Genomic DNA, 26,715 nt, shown 5'->3' with positions numbered 1-26,715 from the left:
ATGATACCATCTGAACTCCAGCACAGCCACCGATCGTTAAGTTTGTATTGACGGTTGGTCATAGCCTCAGTTTGAACCGATACAACGGAACTCGTCCCAACTGTCACGTCGGCTCTGATCGTGATCACCGAAAAAGTTGAGTATTCACTTTTATACTTTTAAACTTCGATGTCGACGAACATGTCGAGTTTATACATTAAAGCTACTGTTTGTATGTTCGTCTGTACTGATGAGTAGAGGGGAGAACAGCCACCCGGCTTTAGATTCAAAGTGAGGGATGTTCATATTTAGTGGCATACTGTGTAACCAGTGGTCCAGTTTAACGTTATCCTGTGAGACAGCGCTGAGGGTTTCACTCTGTTTTTATACTACAGCACAGATGTCATGTCGGTTCGGAGGTAAGTCGTGTTTGCCACCAACTGGGCGAGGCCACGGCTAATGCATGGAACAAAACGTTTTTATGACTGATATCCAACAACAATGATAAATGGCTATCAATAGATGCTTTATTCTGTACGAATACGTTATACATTTACTACCACGGCTACGTGAAAGACTGCTGCCCTTTCAGTGTGGTATAAACGCCTCAGTGTCAGCTGAATAACAGCAGCACAAACAAACAGAGGCAGGCTGATAGAGTAACTACATTTCCATACAGATAAAACTGTTCGTAAACCTGGCATGTTTACAAGGGGAAAGTTAGCTGTGTATAGTATTGTATATTGTTAGTAATAAATTTGTTAGATGTATTTCTAAAGCACATTTAAAGGCTTCAACAGCTGCCCACAGTTCTGTTGTACATAAAAGAAACGAATGATAATTCTAAAAGAGCTGTGCACTTATAGTCCAGAAGGAGACAGATCAGACAAGCAGAGAAATAACAGAATAATATTGGCAAGGAGACATGTAGTTAGAAAAGTTATTAATACAGAATCAAACATGGAGTCCAAGAGTTTAGGGCTTAAAAGTCATCATTGAAAAGAAAGTTTTGAAATTGGCTAAGGCAGGCATTTACCTGAGGCCTTGTGTACCAAGAGCCCACAGGTATCAAAGGTGTGCATCAAATGTGAGGTATAAATGAGATATTTTTTCATTAGTTTGGATTAGTGTTTTCAACATTAGTAAGATTAGTGTTGGGTGTCATCTGGATTTTTTTTCCAATAGGGGAGTTGTGTCCAACTCAAGGCCCGAAGGCCAAATCTTGTCAGTTATACCCGGCCCACCAGATCATATAATATTTTTATTATAACTGGCCTACCAGAATGAGGTCTGCAGATTTCCTCCAGTATAAAGATGTAAACTTAACCATGATGATTTGTAATATCCTTGTTGAGTCATAAAAATGAGAAAGAGTAAACAGTAAAAACGATTTGATAAAAAGTCAGGAACGTGGGGAAGAAATTTATGTTTTCTCTAAATTTTTGATTTTGCATCTTACAGTTATGAATAAAAGTTAGGGATTTGACTTTTTGTTTCATATTTAAACCCTTATATCTCATATTTTTACCTTTTAGACTTATAATTTTAAATCTTATTTTGATCTTTTAAAGTCATGATTTTTACTTTTATCTCATGTTTTGACCTTTTTTTTTTAACTCCTAACTGATTTTTATCTCATCTTTCTTACCTTTAAAACCTGTGAATTTGAATTTTATCTCATTTTTTTACCTTTTAAAATCATGATTTTGACTTTAATCTCACGTTTTGACCTTTTTCAACTCCTAACTATAACTCTTATCTTATTTTTTACCTTTAAAACTCATGATTTTTAATTTTATTTCAGATTTTGACATTTGAAACTAGTGATTTTGACGTTTACCTCATATTTTGACTGTTAAAAATCATGATTTTTAATTTTATCTCACTTTTTGCCTTTTAAAATTCATGGTTTCTATATTCTATCACATATTTTTCCTTTTGTAACATTGCTTTGACTTCAAATGTCATATTTTTACCTTTAAAACTTGTAAGTTTGACTTTTTATCTCGGATTTGAAGTTTTTAACTTATGTTAATCTTTTAATCGTAAAATCATTTACCATCAGTGCCAAGTTTTTTACCCCCATAATTCATTTCTGTTGAAAATAAGGTTGACATTTTATGGTTAAATATCGACCCTGTTAGGCTCTCAGGTTAGACCCAAGTTCAGAATCCGGCCCCTGCTGTGATTGAATTTGACACCCCTGCAATGGGGTCTTTGCAGATGACATCAGGCAGCAGCAGAGAACTCTCTATAGAGGGAAATAAGTGATTTTAGCATAGAGAAATGCTACCTAAAGGCCATGTTACAAATATGCCAAGCATTCAAAAGGGTAAAAACATTTCTTATTCTTGGGCTAAAAAGCAAGCAAAAATAAAAAGGTGATTTTAAAAAACTCAGTGAAATGGCAGCAGAGCGTGTATGGTCTGTTTCCACAAAGCAGTCTAGTTTAGTACAGTTTGCCTTGGTTTAGCACAGTAATCCCTGATTATGCTTGTGTTTCTTTAGCTGATGAGCCACCGGTCTGGCTCTTTGTGAAGGGAAATCCATCTATTTGGAGAGATAAAGACCATTTGGCTTATCTCAGTAGAGCTGGTTGTTTGGTTCCTAAACAGCGCTTCATTTGGTACCAGTTTGGTTTTTTACATGTGGATTAAATAACGTCAAAGCATGGGAGAAAGGAAACTGGTACTCAAACGGCCAACATTAAAGAGCCGTTTCGTAGAAAAAGCTCCTTCTTGAATGGCACATTATCACTCGGTTTCTTACCTAACACAGTTTCTTCAGTTGATAGTACAGCACCGTTTCAACTAAAAGCATGTTTGTGAAAAAATGAGTATTTTTTATGTTAAAGAGACTCAACTAGCCTCTTAGCTGAGTACAGACTCCACAAGACTCTTGTCTCCCTTCAGCATAGACGATGCTAGAAGGTCTGCAGGACTGTGTAAATCGTGGTATTGATCGTCTCCATGCCAGGTAAATCTGTTAAGCTGCAGAAAGAAAATCACTTTTTTTGTGAAGTGTGGGAATCATACTCAGTGTATGTTGAAACTTTCTGATGATTATTGCAGTGCACAGGTCCGTTTAAAGCATTATGTGCTAATTTTCCTCCATTCCTATTCATTCCTTATGGCTGCGCCCCATTTCCTGACCCCCAACAGACATTCAGGATCACCGGACTGCACACAACCTATGCTGGTGCTTTTTTAATGTTGTGACAGCAGAGCACAATCCATGTCTTCAAGCAAGCAAATATGAACTGTACCATTTACTGTGTTAAAAATGTTTTCAGTAACAAGATGTAGTAGTTGTGAGAGCATAGCCAGTAACAAGTTGTAAAAAGGCTGCTCTGTAGAGCTCTGTGTGCGTGTTTGCCTTCTCTGCAGGATTTCTGACCATTACCAGACTCATAAGCAACATGTCAACAGCTGACAGCCTCAGACTAATGTAGCCTAACTCTTTTCTTTATTATAGTAGTGAAAGAACTTCATTTAGACTATGAAGTCATAAGCTACCTCTGACAATGGAAAGTTTACTGTGTGATCTCAAAGCACTCTCATCATCATTTTTTAACTCTACAGGAATCTGTCACTCTTTCTGTAATAAGATAAGCTGCACATAAAGGCTAAATAATTTCCCTGAAATAGCTGCATGGCTCAGCCTCTGTATGCTAGTGAATCTTTGCAGTAGCCTGCACACAGATGCATGCAAAATAATTCATGAAAAAAATCAATTTCTTCAACATAAAACTAAAATCATTGTTTATGAGACTATGTCTACAATTAGTGGAACTTGCTCACTGCTTAAAACTCTACATAGAGTTTGAAGCATGCTGACCTGCTGCACCACAACTGCAGCTGCAGCCCTCTGTGACTGATGCACACAGCACCTCCAGCCCAGCCTCTTAGTGCATGATTGTTAGGACTAGAAACAGTCAACAGAGGTTTAGAGTTTGTTTTTATTTACTATCATTTGTCGTTCTCCTCATGTTACATTTCAGAATAAACCCCAGCCAGCTGTGAGGTTCCTTGATTATTATTTTCTAGTTTGGTGGAGAGGAGTGGTGAGGATAGCTTGAACAATGGCAGAGACTATTTACCGTGAAGCTGTGTGTGCTAGTATCAGATGATTTCAATTTTCCCATGTCCACAGCAAGTTTTCTTCACTTCAGAGGCTTGGCAATACATCAATAGATGGTGGTTTAAAAAAAACAGAAAGTCTGGCTGTGTGCTGAGATTTTTGTACAGAAAGAATCAGTAATATGTCATTGACCACAAAATAATCTATTTGAAATAATTAGTCTAAATGGTGAATTATCATTTTATTTCATTTAATTTGGAGCATTCATATTAGTAGTGCAAATCAAATGATACTGATCTCTTTGTGATACCACTGTAACAAACATCAAGGTACTTTTATGTGCAATGTTTGGAAATGTGATTAACATATCACTGAAGATCTGAAAGTTTCTGTACTTTTTGATATTAATCATCATAAAAACAACAAGAATTTGATCATTTTAAGAAATGTTATCACAGCTTCACCATAACTAAAAGTTGTGATAGAGTGTAGGAGTTTTTTATGCTTTATTGAGCTTCCTGGACTTCTGTTTTTGTTGCTGTGTTATTCATCAGTTTTCAATATGGTTTGATTTCAAAGTTGATCATTCTGGTTGTGACAACCAGTTTTTATTTCTTCACAGAAAAAAATCCAGATATACAGTTTATCATGTATCTCTATTCAGCTGATAAATAACAACCTCCTAAGTGTGTTTCAGAAGAGATCCAAATAGACAATTAATAATAAACATATTTTATTATTAGTGTAAGGTATTAGTTTTAACACTGCAGCTTTTGTAGCAGACCTGGAAAATTGTAATAGTGTTATGTAAGTGTTTTAGTTTTGTTAATCCCTGCTCTCCAGTACAGTCTGTTTGTGAGTGATTAAACTATTGGTTCTCTTTGGGCATATTAAGATAGCTTCATCCTTGTTTAGTCTATTTGTCACTTCAAAAGGGATAATGCCCTGCTTTTCTTAACAGCCCATATGGTAAACCATTTGTGTCATCTTTGACAGCTGTTCTCAGCTGGTTGGGCATCATAGCCCACCACCACCTCCTAATGAGGAACTGCAACCAGCATTTTAAACCGATTTAACCACAAATTTATGGAAAATGTTATTGATGGGCATTCATTTTTAATCTTTTTCTCAAGATAGCGTAGAAACTTTGGCAGTTTCTTGTGGAATTTGTTAGATATCTTGTAAAAACAGCTTTGTCATTACAACAAAAGTAGACAAATTATTGAAAATCTTTAACAAAGGCCAAAATGTATTGTTTAACACAGGAAAAACTTACAGGTGTGTTTCTGCTAAGGGCTTCCATGCATCATAGGCTTTTTGCCACAATTGCTTTTTCCGGACACACGTCTGTGACCAACATGAAAGAGCTCCGAGACCCACTTTTGGGCCCTGACCCACCTATTGAGAACCAGTGATCTTTGGCCTAAAGGAAGCCAGTCATTACAACAGTGGTTTCATGGCTAGCACTTCCGAGGATACCTCATCTTTTCAGACCTCATACAAGTAAAAGAAGTATTATTTGGGCACTCACCAATGCTGAGTACTTAAATGAATACTTAGTAATACCTGTGCAGTTATTGAAATTTATCAGCGCAGTTTACAGTTGGTTCTACTTTGTTCATCCTTATTTATGCTAAAGTATCACTGAAATGCAGACACGATTTAGACTACCTGCTTATAATGATACAGAGTACAGTAGTAGAGATGCAAAAAAATTATTGCATCAGATAATATCAACAGATATCAGCTAAAAAGCTGACGTTTGGTAGATGCAGATAGGCAATTAGATAGAGGCAGATCATTTTTTTTTTTAAATTAAGCCCCACACATAAAATAACTACCAGACTGTCTAATTTCCAGCTTGCCTCAGCTTCTTTTGCACAGGAGACACTGGATATCGGCAAAAATCCAATATTGTGCAGTATAGGGCTAATCACAAATTAGATTTAATTGCAATGTGGCCTGTTGCAATTTACAAATTGCAAAAGTTGCAGTATTTCTTTAACTTGAAATGTGCCAAAATACCAGTTTAAAACTTTTTGCAGCAGAGATTTTATGCACATAATGCAAACATTCACATTCTTTTTAGAATAAAATTTCCTGCTTTACTACTGTGTATGTTTTTCTTACTTAAAATGAGATTGACATAAAAATGATTATACACTTAAATATAGCAACTGATACCAAATATGCAATATAAACCAAAATAATCACGATTAGATATTCATTTAAAGTCGTTTCCCCTGGTATATAGTATCTATTTTGTGTACATTTTAATTTAGAATGATTCACTGCTTGTATTTATTGAAAAATATATAAAATGAGGAACCTAAAAATAATTGCATATTAAATTGCAATCGCAATACTGGTGGATAAAAAATTGCAATTAGATTATTTTTGCAAATCGTTCAGCCCTAGTGCAGTACCTGCAATGTTTGTACAAGTATGAGTGCTTAAGCTTTATGTAAGCACTAATACCAGCTATCGTTGATGCTGCCCATCTGTGTTATCAAGGGGAAAAAACACTGAAGCAAGCAGTCATCACGCTCAGTTGCACAAGACAGATCTTGAGCATATAAAGTCCTGTTATCAGCAACACCTCAGCAGTTGAGCACTATGAGCATTCTTTTATTTAGAAGTGACACTCATGGGGGTGATCCTATAGACTAAACGGGACTTAAAATGTTATTAGAAATGACTGATAATGTCTCAAATAACCCAGTAAAAAGCAACAAGATTTATTTGTAAATTTACAGGGAAATTTTTCTCTCCACAGAGAAAGAAAAGGTGCACCTTTCCTCTCTCCACCTTTCCTGTCTGTGCGTCAGTGTCACTGTCACTGTGCGATAAAATTAGGAGGGAGCTCAGATTTTAAAGTGAAAATTATTTTAAGACCCAAGGAAGAAAAAAATTTACTTAACATTGTAATAACCTACATCTATTTTTCCAAATTTGAAATGGGTATGAAAGACAGAAAAATATCAGCCATTTTCCAGTATTTTTCAGCCCTGGTATCAGTGCATTGCTAATGATTTTTACTTTTTTGTTTCCACAGCATCATGAGTCTACGAGAGATCAGTGAGAACGTCAAGCTGGCTCGAGAATACGCCTTACTGGGAAACTACAGCTCTGCGAGCGTTTTCTATCACGGACTGTTGGAACAAATCAAGAAGTATGTGTACACTGTTCGAGACAGCGGTTTTCAGCAGCGGTGGCAGCAGGTAAACGGCTTTTAAAAGATATCAGATATAAAATTAACTGTGTGAAATGAGAATTCTGGCTTTTCTGATGCTTCTTTGCGCTCAGCTGTGGCAGGAAATCAGTGATGAGAACCGACAAGTTCAGGATATTATGTCAACGCTGGAGAACTTTCAGCTGGACACAGCGCCTGCTAAACCCAGTAACCATGACGACTTTGACATACGGCCCGTGCATGTGGAGCAGAGGTATCGTCCTGTTTCTTTACACACATTGAATGTAAACATTTTTGGTAATTTCTCTGATAAATTTTCATTATTATGATGTCTTTGATACCGTTGGAAACTGGAGGCCCATGCGTCTGTTCACCTTTGTGGGGCAGAGACTTGTAAGCTGTGCTTGTGAAAACTATTTGTCAGCCAAGGTTAGTCTTAATGTAGTCATATGATTGAGATTAGCAGACCTGAGTCTGTTATGTGAGCTTGTTTTGTTCCTGCCTGGCCCTCAGGAAATGTGGTGTGAACCTTACACTGTCTGTTGGTATGGGTGTTCAATGTTTCCTGCAGCACTTTAGACTGAAGGCGACCGCCTTGACAAAATACAGCCTCCTTCTTAACTAACGAGAGGTACATGCACAAATTGGCCTGTCTGTACACTGCTTGGCCCAAAGAACAGATATATATTTGTTATTATATGAATGTCATGCCAGGAGATGTCAGTGCATTGTCTCTTCTCTGTTTTCTCCCCTGCCATCATGTCCTTTTGTGGTAGTAGTAGAGTTATAGTTTAAATTGGGCACTACCAGCCATTATTGTGGGATGGCACAACATGATTTAATGCACTCCACTCAGACTGACAGACAGCTGCGGAACAGAGAGAAACATCAGAAGAATGGAGTGAATGATCAGGATGATAAGAGGCAGGCTGAACGATGCAGATAATATTGCATTGGTCTTGGTAGACACGGGTGTGAATCTCTCCTTCTCAAGACGATCCGATTCAAATCTCAATTCACAGACTACGATTCGATTCACTGATGATTCATTAAAATACAGAACAATTTGGTCCGATTCGAACCGCTACAATCTGATAATAGAATCAAAAAAACTTTTTGCTTTAACAACAATTTGCAAAAAAAGGGGCAAATAAGATCATTTCATATTAATCTAATCTAAGTTTATTTGCTCTTATTTATGAAACAGACTGAACGCCAGGCCTCCCGTGCTAACATTCTGAAATTATATTTAGGAAAGTTTTCATCACACCCAGGTGCCCAGGTGTCTTACTTTAATATTAAATTGGGAGATAAATATGAAAATGAGTTTTTACTGGTACATGTTCATCCTTCTATACTTGTAACTTTCTTAGCATTATTATTCCCAATAACAGTTCAAACTATATATCAAATTTCCCCAAGAAGCACAAATTAAAATGGATTTAAAGTCACAAGGAGATATTTTCCATTCAGTTAAATGCAAATCATAATTACGTTTAGCCAACGGGTATAGTAACTGACATGTACTTCAAGCACCAACACTTCTATAAAGTTAGTCAGCTTCCTGCAGGTTGCTCTTGTTATGTGTCTGATGTGGAGATGAACCATCAGCGTCTCTTTTCTTTGCTGCACCCCAAAATTCTTAACAATGATTGGCTGTTAGCTTTGTTAGACATTAATGTAGGGCTGTAATTTAGGCTGTTTTGGTTTTGTTTTTAAGTCCTTTCACTTACTAAGCATATATTTTGGTTACATGTTGGTTTTAGAGATGTAACAAAAATGTTTTATATGGTGCTACAGGTTTTAAATTTAAAACCCTCCCATGGACAGGTGTTGAAAATGAGCGCTTTGCTATAAACGCTTACGGCAGTGCATCTGGGACCTGTGTATGATTAAATGTCACAGCATTAATGTTACTGTGTGTCCATGTCAAATAAATGCTAAATAAATAAAAAATATTTTTTTGTTCTGTGCTACAAGATTGTAAACCACTGTAGCACCAGTGCTATGTGTGTGTGTATATGTGTATATATATATATATATATATACACACACACACACACACACATTTATATACATATATATACAGTGCTTAACAAATTTATTAGACCACCCTAACCAAAGTAAGGTTTATGCCACAGCTGCCCTAAATTAACAGCATTGGTAATTAGCAAAATCATTTTTTATTTTTCTGCAATGGTTAATACACCAATATGTAGAAGCTCTTTAACCCAAATGATACTTTTAATGCTAAAATGTAATTATTATTGCTATCCATGAATTTTAAAATTTACTGATTTACAAAAAAAACTGAAAAAATAGTAAAGCACATTAATATTTCTTGATGAATATGTCAAATTATAGTTATGTACTTGCATTCCTGAACAGAAAAATTTGTTTTAGTGGTTGAAAGTTGTGCTTGATTAATTTCTGACTTCTCAGAGAAGCCCAGTGAGCCGGCTAAAATTTGGGTGAATTCAGTTTGAAATTCCTCATTCCTGTTCAAAATGGTAAAACATGGAGAGCTCACTGAGAATGAACGAGTCCGCATTAAAGCACTTCATGATGCTGGAGAGTCTTTGAGACAAATATGACAGGTGGTCTAATAAATTTGTTAAGACTGTGTATATATATATATATATATATATATGTATATATACATACACACATACACACACACATTCCAGTTAGTGAACCAATCAAGACAATGAATGGGGAAATTACTGTGTGCAAAGCGGAGGAGTTGCAAAAATCTGCGAAAAGAGCCGCATGACACAAGTGATACTCAAAATATTTTGCCAATGTTGGCAGGTCTGCTTTGGGTTGGAAAACTATTATTTTCTGCCATCAGCTATCACGCCCAGTGCATAATTTGTAAATCTTCAGGTCCCGGAACGCAGATCGGGGGTTGTTCCGGCCAGTAGGTGATATGAGGGGGGATGGCATCCCCCTTGTTAGCAAAATGACCAAAATGTGTCCCCTTTGTTAACCTGCCATCCCCTCTCTGTCAGGGCAGAGCAGGGATGCTTAGTTGAGTATGTTCTGCCAGACTCATTGATACTTTACAGGGTTTCCCGTTTATTTATTAAACTGCATCGGATCGCCACTGTTTAATTAGCCCTCGTTTTCACATCGGCATTCCCATCCAGCATAACTTGTACTGTCCCATGGATACACAGCCTCTCCTCCTGGATGTACAGTGAAGCTCGGAGTTTGACACTGTAGGCCAGTGATAGGCCTACTCAACCCGCGGCTCTCGAGCTGCATGTGGTTCTTTAGTCACCAGTTGCGGCTCCTTTAAGGCTTACTTCAAAAAATCCTCCCGAAATCCTCTATAAAGGTGAAAACTGTCAACAGTAAAGACTCTTTGCATATATCAATCATATCAATAAATCTAAGTCCATCCAAAGATGACAGACTTTAACTGCCAAATTCAAATGAAAACTTGTATATTATTACTGTCGGATGCGTGCTAGATGGATGAACGTGCGTAAAAGAGTGCAGAGGAAGTCCGCTGATGGTGCGTCTCTTCATAAAGTTAATTAATAGAGGTGTGCTGTCTTGTATTCAAAGTGAAGCTTCTAATGCCTTCGTTTTAACACATTTCTTCAGTCACTGCCTGCCAATGCTCTCCCATACTCGTGTTTGATGATGACTTTAACAATGCGTATCATCATCAATGAGCCAAACACACACAGATCACATTTTGAAATAATGTAAAATTGAGTAAAACTTGTCCAAACATGGGTGTTTTATTTGATCTTAAATGTACTAATGATAAATACTGTCAAAGGGCAAAAACAGAAAAATGAAAGCAACAAACTGGCAGGACAGAACAATTTGTGAGGGGGAGCTGCAGGTGTGAGGCAGGGCCAGTTTTAGCCATTTGGAGGCCCAGGGCAAAGACCAATATGGGGACCCTCCCCCTTTAGCTAAAAGCAATAATAATGAGAGGAAAAAAAAATAGAAAGGATAACTTTAAGTTAACAGAGTCACACAACTACAGTAAATGTTCAAATATGAAATATAAATACCCAAACAGACACCCATGATTCATCAGCTCTTTGAAAAGCTTCTCATAGCTCTAAGTCAGCACGTTCTAATATTTTAGAAATACTTTAGACCAGGTGGAACTTATATTAATAAAAACATGCTTATTATCAGTGAAATATCCTTTCTTCTGACACCATACAGACATTTTTGTGTAGCCTATTTCATCCCATTTAACAACACAATAATCCACCAATTCACTGTTTCATTTCAACCATGGATAGATTGATCCTCACATCCCCGGTTTTGGATTGTGGCTCTCGCAGAAGTATTTTTAAGACAATGTGGATCCTGGGTAGAATAAGGAAGGGTACTGCTGCTGTAGGCTGTTTTCACATTAATCTGCTGAAATATAAATATATATATATATATTTTAATATGCCAGTGTAGAAATGAATGGGACTTTGTTATATATATATAAATACCATAGAAAATCAGGGGAATACCTAGAGACCCCCAGTACAAGAATATTCTGGGATTTTCTGGTAACAACTACTGCTAACAATTTGATTTTGTTATTTTATGGAATTGTGAAAACTGTAATATATGGTTGTGCTTTGCTATGTCTGTCATTATTTTAAAAATGCTCCAGTAATAAAAGAACAATAAGGTATGGCAAATGTCTTCATTTCTACAAAGGAAAATAACAAAAAATATTAACTGTCGCGTTTTAAACAACCTGCCTATCATTGCACTTGAAAGCACCATGATATCTCACAGGCAAAACATTTTAATGAGGTCCACCTGAGACAGCGTGACTGACCGCGACTGGGGGGGGGGGGGGACAACGGGCCAAGAAGATCATGTGACTGCAAACAACCTATTAATCTAAATGATTAAAAAAAGAATCAGCTGCAGAGAAGCAAGTACAATCACCCGTCAACGGAGAGCGTCTCTCTCCCTCACTCTTTCTCTGAGCAGCAGCTGTCAGTCAAATCTGCCGTGTTTTTCTACCAAGGACAGCGCAAAATCACCACCAGCTCATTTAGCCACTCTCAGCATAAACATTACTAAACTTTCACAACATAAAAACCCGCTTATTCAGTTGAAATAATTATTTATGCAATTGTACTTGTCACTTCTTTTAGTATTCAGTAGATATTACTCTGTCATCCAATCAGAGCTTGTCTGCTAAAACTAAACTTTTCTATTAGCTGATGGCCCAAGTAAACTTCCACCTCTATGGTCCGATCATGGATGACCCTCTGTCTCTCATCTTCATGCCTTTTCATTCAAAGATTTGTGGACTGCTTCCACAGTTCACAGCACACACACCCACGTTAGTAGCTGTGTGGAGCTTACGTTAATCATATGTAAGCTAAAAAAGACAGCAGAAAGGCTGAACCCAGAGCCTGAACAGGTCACATGGAAGATTCACACACTTCAGACATCACTGAATGATCTGCTGACAGCTTGTTTTTATCTCATAATAAAGCTATAAATGCATCCAAACATAATGGTAGTCAGTGAAAATGAAGAGCTCACGTTAAGACATGGTAGCCAAATTTATCATTAAAACTTGGTCTTACCTTAATATAGCAATATGTGACACTTTGACATGGATGAACTGCTGCCTTTTTCTCTCAGGTCTGTCCCGTTAGTCCTACTGTGATTCGGGTACCCAGTGATAGCAGCCTGCTAGCGGGTGTTGCTAACTCTTCATCTCAGCTCTCAGCTACCTGTACAGGTGACTGGTAACTCAGTGTCTGCAGATGTATCAGCTGTTGTTCCAGCAACTGCTGCTGATGACTTCTGGGTCACTGCTGTTTTTATCTTTTTCCTTCAAAAATGTCAGTTTGTCCATTTTGTTAGCTGAAATAAACTCTCGCTGCTAATGTTAACCTTGAAAATAGCACTTGATTGTCTGTGATTGGTCGGTTGTTTACCGATATGATGCTTTTGCGCACAAGTCAGGATGTGATAGGCTGATATGACGCAATTTTTGTTTAGACCGCCTACCCATAGGCTGCAACATACAGTCACACACAGCTGGTACTCCTCTACACACTAGAAAACTAACACGCAATTTTATATTTACACACACTCGCTGCAGAAATCAAATAGGTGTCAGGCATGATCTGAGAGATGCCGTATCTTGTTCTGGCAGGATCCGGCCCGAATTAAGCCCTGATCACGCCCTATCGTCCCAATGCCCTCGTATGACTACACTCCATTCCTCCACCCCAACCCACTAACTCCTGTAATGTTATGGCCCAGCTAGACATTTGAGATGGGCTGCTCAGCTCCTGCAAACTTGTAAGTTACATATTATTCTGAACTCAATAAAACTGCTCTTTAAAAGGTGCATTTCAAATAACAGCATTAACCAGAAAGACCACTTTAACAGCTTTTCTCCCTCATTATATGTAAAATTCATCAGTAAGACCTAAACATGTGGTGGAGTTTTTTGTGTAACAGACAAGAAGGAAGTAGCAGAGGTGGGCTGGGCTGAGCAGCTCGTCTCTAGTTTTGTTGTTGTTTTGACTGAAACAGTTATATAATTATTAAAATGATGAAAACAGTTTCTCTCTCTTCTCTATCACAGGCACTCTCCTTGTCCTGTCAGACGGGTTTCTAACGTCAACAAAGATAGCAAACCTTCAAACAACCGTCTGAGCGTGGCTGTGAGGGCCCAGCAGAGACACTCGCCTCGTGGAGCCAACGGGGACAGAAGCAAAGCCTCAAAGGGAAAGGAGAAGAAGGAGGCGAAAGAGGCAAAGGAGGCAGCAGGCAAAGCAAAGGATGATAAGGTGGAGAACCCTGTGGTAGTTTGAACTCCAGACCTGCTTTATAGTTTTCAGTGTATACTGTGTTTCAGGCTCAACTATTTACACTGTTGGTTAAACAGAGTCCTCATACAGTTTGTTACCACTCACTCTTACTGAGCTGGTAATTCAGGTTTTTAGTCAGGGAATAGTCAGACCACATGTGTTAATTCAGGGACCATGGAAGAGACATGATTGTTTCTTGTGTCTGTATTTCAGAACAAAGCAGATGTCCAGGAGAAGGAAGTGAAAAAGTTTGATGGGACAGGATATGACAAAGACCTCGTTGAAGCTCTGGAGAGAGATATTATATCTCAGAATCCAAATGTCAAATGGTAGGTGGTAGAGACGTTCCAATAACACTTTTTTCCTTCCCAATAGCGATTCCTCAGTATCAGCCAATACCCCAAAGGTGTTGGGTATCGGCCGGTACTGAGTACTGATTCATTACCAGTGTGAACTTTCTGGACTGACTGTGCAGACTAGCAAATTATTTTAGACCTGTATTTGACTCAACAAATAGAATCATAATCTACAGCATCTCTGTGAACCTAAATTTTTACTGCTAAATATTAAAATAACAGGGGGCTGCATCACAGACTCTCTCCATTCTGCTCTATTCGATTACAGAACTGCCTATTATTGCCTGACAGACCCTCACAAACGGTAAACAATGTGCCGGTTAGCATTCGAGCTAGGGGTAATAAATGGTCGTAATTGGATTAAAATGGATAAAAAAACATCCATTATCAGGTTTACTGGTTTGGATACGATCAATAAAGTCACAGACAAGTCACACAAGTTCCAGACTCGCTTAAAATGCTGCCAAAAGGGATTTAAAGGCATCAATAGTGTCAGTGGGAAGGTACAACAGGTAGCTTCAAGAGGAAAAACAAGTAAGAGGCAGCGATTTATGGTTCAAAAGTTATTCAACTTTTGATAAACTGAGTCAATTCTTGTTGTGTACAACAGCGTCGATCTGGAAGGCATTTTATTGATCACATTCTTAGAGAAACTGTCACACAGCCACCATTCTTTGCTGCTGCAGTGGGTCCTTTTGTTCTTCTTCTCTGCTACAAAAACAGTAGCTCGTGCATGCAGTGTTTTCAGACAGCAAAGAAGAATTGATTTCCAGTTTATAGCCCTAACATTTAGCATAGATAAATGAAGCAAAATATAAAGTTAAACCAAACAGTACCACATCGGTCCATAAACTCATGTACTCACCGATACCACTGCATGTATCATTCCTTTGTCAATAATTAGTAATAACTCAATGTAGAGCATTACAGATTGTTAGTATTATAGTTTTAAAAACTTCTTTTGCAGTGCACAGGGTGGGAGAAGGGATTCTTTTCTCCCTCAGGACACCCTTCACCCAAATTTGACCCAATCTTGTCTGTACCTATGCGTCTGTGGTTGTTGTAATTACTGATATAGATCATAAAGAGCCTCTTGTTTAGTTTTTCAGTAAATTCATATCTGCTAGGCATGTTTCAGACATAAGGAAAATGCTGAGTTTTTCAACACAGTCACTTTTTTAACCATAACTTCTGCTCTGTCTTGAACACACTTTAGTAAGATTTTAATGCCAAATCATTATTTACAGCTGGTGCTTAATGCTATAAAGGAAATGTGCTGTAAACTGGGTATTGGTTTGAACCAAACGTCAATTTTGAATCGACTCATGATTCATAGAATCAGACTCAAATGGGGAGATACTGAAAGACTCTTATCGCTACAGTACTCCGCTCTAACTTGCATCTCCACAGGAAACATCTATTAAGCCTCACTCATAGTGATAAGAAATTCTGCCCCTCTTTAGACATCCAGATCTTATGGCTTTACTCATTAATAAGAGAAGTCTCACAACTTCCACTTTGGCTTCTTTATGTCTGTTAAACAAGAACAAAAATTAAACTAAAAAAAATTCTCAAAATTGAGCCTGCCCCTGTTTTTCACAGAGAAGAGCCAGCTCGTTCTCAAATTACACATCACTACAGCTTGTAACTTGACATCTTTGTCATTTCAATGTAACCAGAAACAAACATAGTTCATCTGCTGAAGGGTAAATTGCCCTTTCTTTTAAAAGCATTATTATAAAAAAAGGAAGGAGAAAAGCGCTTCATCTTAGTAGGATGCCAAAACTTCGGACAGTGCAGATACTGGAAACCCCAAGTAAATGCAAATAAACTGAACTGAACTGACCCAAACCACTTGGTGGAAATGCAGCTTTTGATTTGTACCACCCCTCCTTTAATGTAGTCGAAGTGACAAAGACACACAACAAGGAAAATGTAAAATTTTAGAATACATAGATTCTAAGGTGTTGATTGTGAAAGGACAAAGTGTCCAATTATCAGTGATTGATGGACAGTCTGGAGGCCTGAACCGCCACGTCATCCATTAATCCCTGATAACTGGATTTTTACATTAATTTCCAGAGCCAATCAGAATCGAGTATTCATCAAGACCATGGTGTAATTCTTACTGAGAATTTATAACCTGCCTGAGACCAGCCTGATGTAATCCGTCAAACTGTTTCTTTAGGGACAACATTGCAGATTTAGAAGATGCAAAAAAACTCCTAAAAGAAGCGGTGGTGTTGCCAATGTGGATGCCAGCATTTTTCAAAGGCATACGAAGACCCTGGAAGGTGGGCTTTTTAAAACACTCTTAACTCAACAGTTTTAATACCTACTGTATCTTAAAATGCATCTATATTGAAGGGATTTATGTTTTTATGTTTTGTTTTTGTTTTTTTTTTGTGTTTTGTTTTTTTAACCAGGGTGTCCTCATGGTGGGACCTCCAGGGACGGGGAAAACACTTTTGGCCAAAGCTGTCGCAACTGAATGCAGAACCACTTTCTTCAATGTGTCATCATCGACACTAACGTCTAAGTACAGAGGAGAGTCTGAAAAGCTCGTTCGCCTTCTCTTTGAAATGGTAGGATTTTATCTGACTATAACCGAGCTTTGGCACACTGTGATGTTGTTTTCTCAAACTCTAAAACGTTTTAGGGCACTTTTTTTTTTCTGGATCAAACCTAAGAAAATCTTTCAACATCAAATGGATTTCATTGAAACTATTATCAGTCACAGTAACATTCTTCCAATTTTTAGATGGAACTTGAAGTTTTTTATTTGGAACATGTTAAAAGACAGAAAAGTAGTGATATAGAAACAATACTAACCTTGCAAAGTAGATGAATACACCCATTTCCGTGTTTCTCACTGACGAATCCATCTTGCAAAGCTCCCGTCTGAACCATTTGGGCCTGGTTAGAAAGTGACAGGAACAATCAGCGATGAGGGGCAGTACTTAAGGGCGCACCAGAGTCGTGACGTATACAAGCAGCAACAAGAGGCTGAGAGACAGAGAAACTATGGCAGAAGACATTAGAGTGAATGCTGCTAACGTGCCAGACTGGCTATCGTTTTCTTTTCAACAATGACAAAAGTCATGTACTGACATGTCTACAGTCGCCATCATTCGCATTATGCAGTTCTGTATGAAGTTTATTCGTCGTTAGCGGCACACCTAGGTTTGGTGCTAAGACGTCACATGTTTTGTTGCTCTGATTGGTCCGTAAAGATGTGACAGACAGAATGTTCATCCAGTCACCCTTCGAGTTTTTTTTTTTTTCAAAGGCTCTGCCCTTTCCGAATTGCTGTCTAACAATACAGCACAATCTAATCTTTAAAAACCATTGACTGTTAATAATCCAGCTCCTTCATAGATTTAAACATTAACAATAATTATTGTCTTAAACTTATAAAAAATTAGTTATCAGTTAACTCAGTCTTGCAGGGGTTTTTTTTTTTGTTTGTTTGTTTGTTTGTTTTTCAAAAGAAAATGTACAGCTTTATTTTGCTTGTCAGCTTGTCACAATAAAATAAAGTGGTTTCATCAGGATGTATCACAGACTTTCATGGCATGACTGTCAAGAAGCATATGAAGAGAATTGTCTTTTGGTTGAATTCACGATATTCTTTTAGCTCCTTGGTACTGAACTGGTGGGTTTAGCCCAGAAGTTGGTTGCAAAGCCATTTTCAGTGAGTCACAGATGTGCTCGTGGAAAAGAGAATTTGCAAAAAGTCAATGATGTGCTTTTATTTTCATCATGTTCTTGTTCCAATAAAGTCTATTTGTTCTATTTTAAGTCCAAACTAGGAATGGACGGTAATACGGTAATACAATATACCGGGGTATTAAAAAATAGCCACGGTATTGCCTCAATTACCGTCATTAAGACGGGACCATGTGATGAGTGCAGGTTTTTAAACAAATGCCTTTAAAACATGTGTCTCTCTCCACCAGCAGCACCACTGCCAGTGTGTGAAGATGCTTTAACATGATAAATGAAATCCTGCTTATGATTTAATTTCAATTTGGCAAATGATGAAGGCGCTCAGAGCTATACCAGAGTTTTTAAACACGTGGCAACAGAGTTTTCCCGCGCTGCACAACGCAAATATAAATAATTAAGGCAGATCGTTATCTGTTTAGAAGCACACGGGACATTGCTTCACACTCATAGATGCTGTATTATAACAGTTAAGGATTTTTATTTTAATTTTTCCTCATACAATAGGGTAAAGATGTCATATATTTAAGGTATTACGCACAGAGACACGGAGAGAAAGAGAGCGAGGGAGAGAGAGAGAGAGGAAAAAGGAGACGAAGGATGAGTTCATTCTGCATCATCTCTTCTTGCCTGTAAGGTGTGAAAGCAAAGGCCTCAACTTAAAGTCACTTCCAGCTAGAAATGAGTGATATCATATGCCGGGGTATTAATAAATAGCCATGTTATTGCTTTAGTCACTGTCATGAAGACAGTACTGCTTAAAAAGAAGCGCACATTTATTTTAAAAAAAAATGCGTTGAGAGTCTGTGTCCATTCCAACTTAAGCACCACTGTGTCTGTGTGAAGATGCTTCAGAGGTGATGAAAGAATTTCTGTTAATGATGCCTGCCCAATTTGGCAAATGTCGAACGCGCACATACATACCGAAGCATAGAAACTTGTGCATGGAATGCCATCAGCCCTGTGCACGCGCTGGACGGAGGACGGGGCTCAGCATTGTTGCACTATGAGGAAATAATATTAAAGGCCAATCTTCTATCTGTTTAAAAGCACGCTGGACATTACTAAACATTCCCATGTCCTGTATGATAATAGGTTATTATGTCTCATAATGGCTCTGGAATGAGCGGAGGTAAGAGAGAGGAATAAGTGCACGTCTGTGTGGAGAGGAAAAAGAGAGAAACGTCATTTGCGGTAAATAAGTACAATAAATGTTTACTTCTATGATAAACATGCTCACCTGTTAATCACTTCATGAGCTCCTGCAAACATCTCCCTAAAACCTTTTTTAGATAAAGCATTTTGTTAAAAGAATAAATAAAGCACTGTAGAGGTGCGCGCTGCTTGGGGAGAGGGGGGAGGCTGACAGTAATATCGTATACCCCGGTAAAATTTGGGGTGGGTATGACGGTGTTAAAAAGCGGATACCCCCCAAGCCTAGTCCAAACTGTCCCCTTTATCATTTTAAACATTTGGTCAGGATTGACAAATTTAAGAAATGTGGGTCCCTGTTTATCAGTAAGAAGGTCATGGTGGGTCCTGAGGGTGGAGCAGTTGAGGATCACTGTTTTAACTGTTTCAGTTAATTGCTCATGTATTGATCCTGGAACTCTCCATCATCTCTCACTGGCTGATATAAAATACATGCCTTAGAGCCTAAATTTTATTTCTCTGTAGCTTTGGTGAAGGTAGTCAGAGGCAGTTGAGTTTAAGTTTTGTCTGGACTCTCGTGTTCCTGCACAGGCACGTTTTTATGCTCCCACCACCATCTTTATCGACGAAATCGACTCCATGTGCAGCCGTAGAGGGACTTCAGAGGAACATGAGGCCAGCAGGAGAGTGAAAGCAGAGCTGCTAGTGCAGATGGATGGTAATGAGATTTTATGTACTTACTAACTAAACTAAACTGTTTGCTGTTGTTAGCAGTCAGTTAAATTTTTTAACAGTGAAGAAACTAAGCTGGAGTATTTATTTTACTAAAACTTTCTTTTTGTTATTTATTCCCATATGAAGGTGTCGGTGGAGCTTCAGAAAATGACGATCCCTCTAAGATGGTGATGGTTTTGGCTGCTACAAACTTCCCATGGGACATTGATGAGGCTCTGAGGAGACGGCTGGAGAAAAGGATCTACATCCCTCTTCCTTCAAGTACGGTCACTTCTCTGCTGCTTTACACTTTTGTCTCGGTCTGATAAATAGTCAGATTCATTAGATAAAATCAGTTAAAGTTACTGATAACTAATGAGGGAGACTTTACAGAAGCTCAGTCAGGTCTACCGACTAAAGTCTGTTTAGATTACATCACAGTTAACCACACAGCAGGGGTCATACAAAGTAATCTACCAAAGAGGCCCCGGGGCCAGTTTGAGCTGTTTGACCCAGCATTCCTGGTACTTTGTAAGTGGTCAGTCCACAATGACATGCATGTGTTCATGTTTTGTTTTGGAGCAACTATAAGCAACCTTCATTTGATGCAGGAACACTGAAACAGCAGTGGGAATCTCCAAATGACAAACTGCAGTCTGAATCCAGACCCAGATGCTGTCTGGTCTGGACCTCGGTGTGTCTTTAATGAGCACAACCACATTTGGATGTTTTCTAAGATTAAATGGTGCCGCTTCTCATGTCTTTAAGGTAGTTATATGTGATACTTCTCAGTCAATCAAATGCTTAAGTCAAACAAGGTACTTAAAGTGAAGACTGTAGGTGTGTGGTCATCCATAAACCCACAGGGAAGTCAGGACAGTGAGAGAGTTTGGGATAAGTCGAGACATTATGCTTTTAAATGAGAAACATAAATGGCAGATTAAAAGATAATAGATGGTCTGTTATATGTCCGTTTTAGGCAGTTTAAAGCCAGCTTGTCTCGTATGTTTCTTTACTGTCATGATTATTAAATGGTGTAATGTCAAGTATTAATGTGAGACAAAGCACACTTCTTTAGAGTAATTATACCAGCTTACAACTGGTCTGAGGATGTAGAACATAAACTGACACAACAATTCTCTGACCAGGGGTTTTAGCATAAGTTGCTTTGGGTAAGTCAACATAAAATAAAATTCCTTTTACTGAATTGGGCTTTCTCACTCTCAGATTTTAGATATTAAAACACGATGCAAAACCTCTTGGAACAAAAACACACTAACCACAGAGAGTCTGTTCACGATTGGAACAAACAGACTCTGATCCACTTCTTTTTGCATCGGTACCGTATTAGATTCAAGGACCCGCTATTTTGATAAGGAAGTTAATGTGCACAAGGGCAGCTTAATGCACGACTGCCACTGCTGCTTCTTAAACCGTGGATGAGAAGAGAAACAGACTCAGCTGCAAGAAGGCAGAGATGCGAATCTTTGTAGAGGAAAACATGATCTAACGAAGAAGTAGACTTTGAAGTAGGGCTGGGTAATATATCAGTCTTTATATTACTGTATTTTTAAATGAGATATAGGGCTAAACAGGACTGTTTATAACAATATAGTCTATGTTAAGATTGATTTGAAAAAAGAGTTCATTTATCTCTGGCTAAAGAGGCTTTGCAGCAGTTCCCGTGTTGCTCTGTGTTTTCTGACCTACCTCCACACACATTCTCAGGGTTTATGGGACGTCCTCTCTCCGTAGAGCAAAAGTGACGTTTGACTGCTCCCTTTTATAGGCTGATGCAGAAAATAAGCTTCCTGTCTGCTCTTCTCACTGTTGCGTGTCTACCTGCAGCTAAAGGGCGAGTGGAGCTGCTGAGGATCAACCTGAAGGAGCTGGAGCTGGCCACTGATGTGGATTTAGACAAGATTGCAGAGCAGCTGGAGGGATACTCAGGAGCGGACATCACCAATGTGTGCAGGTCAGACATCATCGTTGATCTTCCCATCAAGCAGTGTTGTAGTCGAGTCACATCTAGTCGAATCCTAGTCTAGTCTTGAGTCCCCAGTGTTCAAGTCCGAGTCACGAAAGAAAAATCCGAGTCGAGTCCCCTTTACCCATGTTCGAGTCCCAAATAACTAAAACATAGAGCCTAAATATTTTAGATTAGTATTTTTAAGCTATTCCAGCTCTCCAGGTGGGCTACGTTGTGTTTTATTAAAGTATGAATTTCTCCAAAGTTTTATTCTAAAGATCTAGTGGAGCTGTTTACAGCAGTTGTGCAGGAACAAAACCAAACATCTACAACCCAGTGGTGCAGTAGCCTTCGAGACATTTTTAATTTTGGCAGTTGTTTTTAGTTTTAGTCTTTAGACAAAAACCTGTTTCATTTTAGTCCTGATCACCCTTTATAGTTTTAGTTCATGAAAACTGGAAAACATTCCAGTCCAGTTTAAGTCCGTAACAAGTCCTCACATTTTAGTTTTCACTTCTGGTCACAACAGCTTTTCTCTCAAAAAAAAAAAAACAAAAAAAAAAAACTTAGTCAGCAAAACTGTAAAAATTAAGTGAACACCCATTTTGTACTATCAATACCCTACCTGTAATAATCTGAAATAAACTGATATAAATACTGGCATACATTGGATAAAGGACTTTAGGGATGAGGGTCATTGATTTTTATTGATATTGATACTCTTATTAATACTCCTTAATGATCACACTCTTCATCAATAGTATCAGTTATATTAACAGGATTATTTGTGTATTTAGGGTGGAAAAATGAGACAACATGTTTTTAACTGAACTCATGCTTTACATTTATTTTATACTGCTAATTCTCCATTAGAAGGACTGTATTCAATCAATTTTCTTGCCAAAAAATGAAATTCTGAATTTGAACACATCATCAAAGGGTTGTAGCCATCCCCCTTTAGAGCTCGAGTCCAAGGCTGGATCCCAGTTTTCCCCTTAAACCCTCAATCTTACCCTCGAGCTCAACCCTCAGTCTTAACTCACCCCTCAAAACCAGTGTAAGGGCCATCTCATGACTTAGAAATGGGACATCCTTGATAGCAGTTACGATTTCAGACTGTAGAGGGCAGTAATTTGCCAAAACTGTGTAGTCTGTCGATTCAGAGAAAGAAGAAGAAGAACGAGGTGGCACGATTACCAGCTTACAATCATAATAATAAAAATAACTGTTACGCTACACAAAGGCAAATAATACATAAAATAACATTAAACTAAGATATTGGAGTGGTTTTTGTAATCTTTAGATCTCTATTAACAAAGAAATACTTACATTTGTGTTTGCTCGATTTCTTCCCTGCATTCGCCGCCATCTTTCTTTGAGTGATAAGCCTCAATACCAAGGGAGCTCCAGGAACATCTTAAAACTGAGGGAGGTAAAGCCCTCAAACTCACCTCTCAACTCTCGGGAGAATTGGGACAGCCCTCACACTTCATGGGAACGCGGTTAAGATCAAGGGTTAAGGGGAGAATTGGGATTCAGCCCAAGTCTAAATCATCAGAGCTCAAGTCCAAGTGGAGTGACAAGTCCTCCAAATCAGGACTGGAGTCGGACTCTGCTATCAGCCAGTCAAAACAAAAGCTGAGTATATTCTAAGCTGATAAAAAGTTGTATTTTTACCACCTGTTGTGTTGCTGCAATGCCAGAATTTTCCTTTCTGGGGATCAATAAAATCTTATCTAAAATCCAAACTAACTCACTCGTCCCGGATATGAAAACATTCATAAAACATTCAACATCCAGCACAGTTAATTCTGCCTTCTGTCTGTCATTTGGTGAACAGACATGTCTTTGTTTAATTAGAGATTTAACAGCTCCATATTGCTAAAATAAAATAATCCTTCTTTCATAAGCATCTTTTTGACTGAGAATGGGAGTCACCAGAGACTCTTTCATAAAAATTGTCAAATATTTGACCATTAGTGCTCAGCCCTGAGACACTTATTGATAAAACAAAAGTGTAGATGAATAAATCTAAATGCTGTGTTTAGACACTGAGCTCACGATTTCTTATAGCACCATAAAAATAATGGCCATAAAGATTATTTTGAGAATCTGTATAGATCATGACTTGGTATTAGATGTGTATTAAAATCTGTATAATTGATCTGTTGTATGATGCTGCAGGGATGCCTCTCTGATGGCCATGAGGCGAAGAATCGAGGGTCTCACGCCTGAAGAAATCCGCAACATCTCCCGGGATGAGATGCACATGCCAACCACCATGGAGGACTTCGAGTCAGCGCTGAAGAAAGTGTCTAAGTCTGTTTCTGCTGCAGACCTGGAAAAGTATGAGAAGTGGATCGAAGAGTTCGGTTCTTGTTGAAAACACGAGTGTGTGATAGGTGTGTTCTAAGTCTGAATGATAGGAAGAGTGTAAGGCTGTATATTTAATGAACAATAGAGATGTTGGCTCAATGAAGTAGGTTTATTTACTGTTTTGGAAACATTTACACATAAAAAAAAGCACAGGACCAGCTGTAATAGCTGCAGAATTACTGCTTTTGTAATTGAAGCCGCAGCTAACGACTGTTTATAGATACACATGGATCAGAAAGGTCCACAGTGAAACCCTACATGTCTGACCCTAAGGAAAACAATCTCAGCCTGTCAGTGGCTAAAACATGCACTTATAGTGGACACACTTAATACTTTGAATGGTAGATCTTGATCTTAAAGCTGATGTTGCAGCCATTACAGCTCACAGCTGCTAAAAGGAGTAGTCTGCCATTTTCCAACTGTCCTCCATGTTTAAAGAGACTGGAATTTCTGATAATCTTTAACCATCAAACATTTAATATATATAAAAATAAGCAATTGCTCTTAAAGATGAAAAATCAGACAACGGTGTTTCCTGATCTCCAGACATGAAACTGGAATATAAATTATATGGCAAATGTTTGTTTTTTGTTTTTTGGGGGGTTTTTTTGCCTTTGATTTTGTTTTAAAATTTTGTGTTTCTTTCATATTTTTGATGATGTAAATACCTCTGAAGTCCTGTAAGATATTTCTATAAATAAAAGTGGAAACTGCTCAGATAAATCACTTTGTTGGAACCTTTGTTAGACCTTGAGCACCACCTACAGGTCTCATATCAGGTGATCAGGTTTAAGTAGAGGCCTAAAGTGTGTTTGCTCACCTAGCCAGTGTTTTTGATGAGGAACCCTGCATGATCAGACAAATTCACCTCATTGGATCAATATTTGTATCTCTCGTATTTATACTGAACTAAAAATGATCTTAAAGGGGGCACAAGGTTTTGTCTGCTCAGAGGCTGCCAAAATTCAATTTGCAAATATTGACTAAAACCATGATAAAGCAGATACTAAGTAGCTTAAACAAAGGTCTTTAGATAAGAAAAGCATGCATATGCCCTTTTTAGTGATGACTGAATGTTGATTTTTGACAGCAGTGTGCCACTTTTTCTTCTCTCTTGGGTCCTGGGGGGGTGGGGCTCCACTTTTCTTAGGTACATGTAGGGGGGCTCCAAGGAAAAATGGTTGGGAAACTCTAAAATAAGGTGAACCTGTCTGATCAGGTCAGGCTCCTTTAAAACTGCAACAGTCTGGAGCTATGGCTGATAGGCTGAAATATGCTTAACACCTGCTAATGAGGAACTGAATGAAGATCTAGAGCACGGGTGTCAAACTCAAGGTCCGGGGGCCAAATGCGGCCCGCGGTGCAGTTTTACCTGGCCCGCAAGATTATATCTTAATTAGAATTGGCCTGCTTCTATGAGTTCTGCAGATTTCCTCCAGTATAAAAATGTAAATTTAACCTTGAAGATTAAAAGAAATCTTTGTTAAGTTATAAAAATCTGAAAAAGTAGAGAGTAGAAATAATGAGATAAAAAGTTAGGAATTCAATTGTGTTTTAATTTCATATTTTCATTTTGCATCCCAGATTATGACTAAAATTTAGGATTTTGACTTTTATTTCATATTTTGACCTTTAAAATTCATAATTCTGACCTTTTTTTCTCATATTGTGAACTTTCAGAATCACAGTTTTTCATTTTAAATCATACCTTGACCTTTTAAACTCCTGACTTTAACTTTAAATCCCATATTTTCACTTTTTAGACTCCTGGTCGAGAATTTAATCTCATATTTTGACCTTTTATAGTCACAATTTTGAATTTTATGTTCTATTTTGACCTTTAAACTCATTATTCTAACACTCTGTCACATATATTTGCCTTATAAAAACATTGTTTTGACATTTTATGTTGTGTTTTGACCTTTAGGACTTATAAAGTGGACTTTTTATCTCAGCTTTTGAGCCTTTAAAGTCATTTATTTATTTAGCATTTTATTTGACATGGACACAGTAACATTGATGCTGTAATATTTAATCATTTTGACTATTTTTTAAAATCTTGAAATCATTTATCATCACTGTTTAATTTCCCCTATAATTAATTACCTGAGAAAACACGGTTGACTGTTTCTGGTTAAATCTTGACCCTGTTCAGCCCTCAGGTTAGACCTAAATTCAGATTGAGTTTGAAACCCCTGATCTAGAAGAAAAATCTGAATTGAGCAACTCTCATTTAACTATAAACACAACATCCTGTTTGGTTAAGAGCAACATGATGTCAGTCTAGTAGTCACACCTGCTATTTCTGATAGAATGCACCTACATGATATACTCGGGCATTAGTTTATA

The 26,715-nt window shown here is 38.0% G+C and overlaps 1 protein-coding gene across 1 annotated transcript; it reads left to right on the top strand.

Moving 5' to 3' along the window:
• katna1 (katanin p60 (ATPase containing) subunit A 1) lies at positions 1–25,216 on the top strand. Its single transcript, XM_041806184.1, has 11 exons — positions 1–135; positions 7,115–7,280; positions 7,366–7,505; positions 13,848–14,052; positions 14,287–14,402; positions 16,618–16,723; positions 16,856–17,014; positions 19,899–20,025; positions 20,169–20,303; positions 21,870–21,996; positions 24,175–25,216. Exons 2-11 carry the CDS (start codon positions 7,119–7,121, stop codon positions 24,371–24,373), a joined length of 1,476 nt encoding a protein of 491 aa, XP_041662118.1. The 5' UTR covers positions 1–135; positions 7,115–7,118; the 3' UTR covers positions 24,374–25,216.
• Positions 25,217–26,715: the final 1,499 nt, after the last annotated feature.

The sequence above is a fragment of the Cheilinus undulatus genome, linkage group 14 (genome assembly GCF_018320785.1).
Source record: "Cheilinus undulatus linkage group 14, ASM1832078v1, whole genome shotgun sequence".
Taxonomy (NCBI): Eukaryota; Metazoa; Chordata; class Actinopteri; order Labriformes; family Labridae; genus Cheilinus; species Cheilinus undulatus.
Note: the sequence above shows the minus strand (reverse complement) of the source record. Positions and strands in the feature narration are given on the sequence as shown.

Excerpts from the sequence above, each read along its gene's own strand:
- katna1 (XM_041806184.1), top strand. The coding sequence starts at position 7,119 with ATGAGTCTACGAGAGATCAGTGAGAACGTCAAGCTGGCTCGAGAATAC. Across the intron at positions 20,026-20,168 it reads GCTGCTAGTGCAGATGGATG|GTGTCGGTGGAGCTTCAGAA; the intron begins GTAATGAGATTT and ends TCCCATATGAAG. Across the intron at positions 21,997-24,174 it reads GACATCACCAATGTGTGCAG|GGATGCCTCTCTGATGGCCA; the intron begins GTCAGACATCAT and ends ATGATGCTGCAG.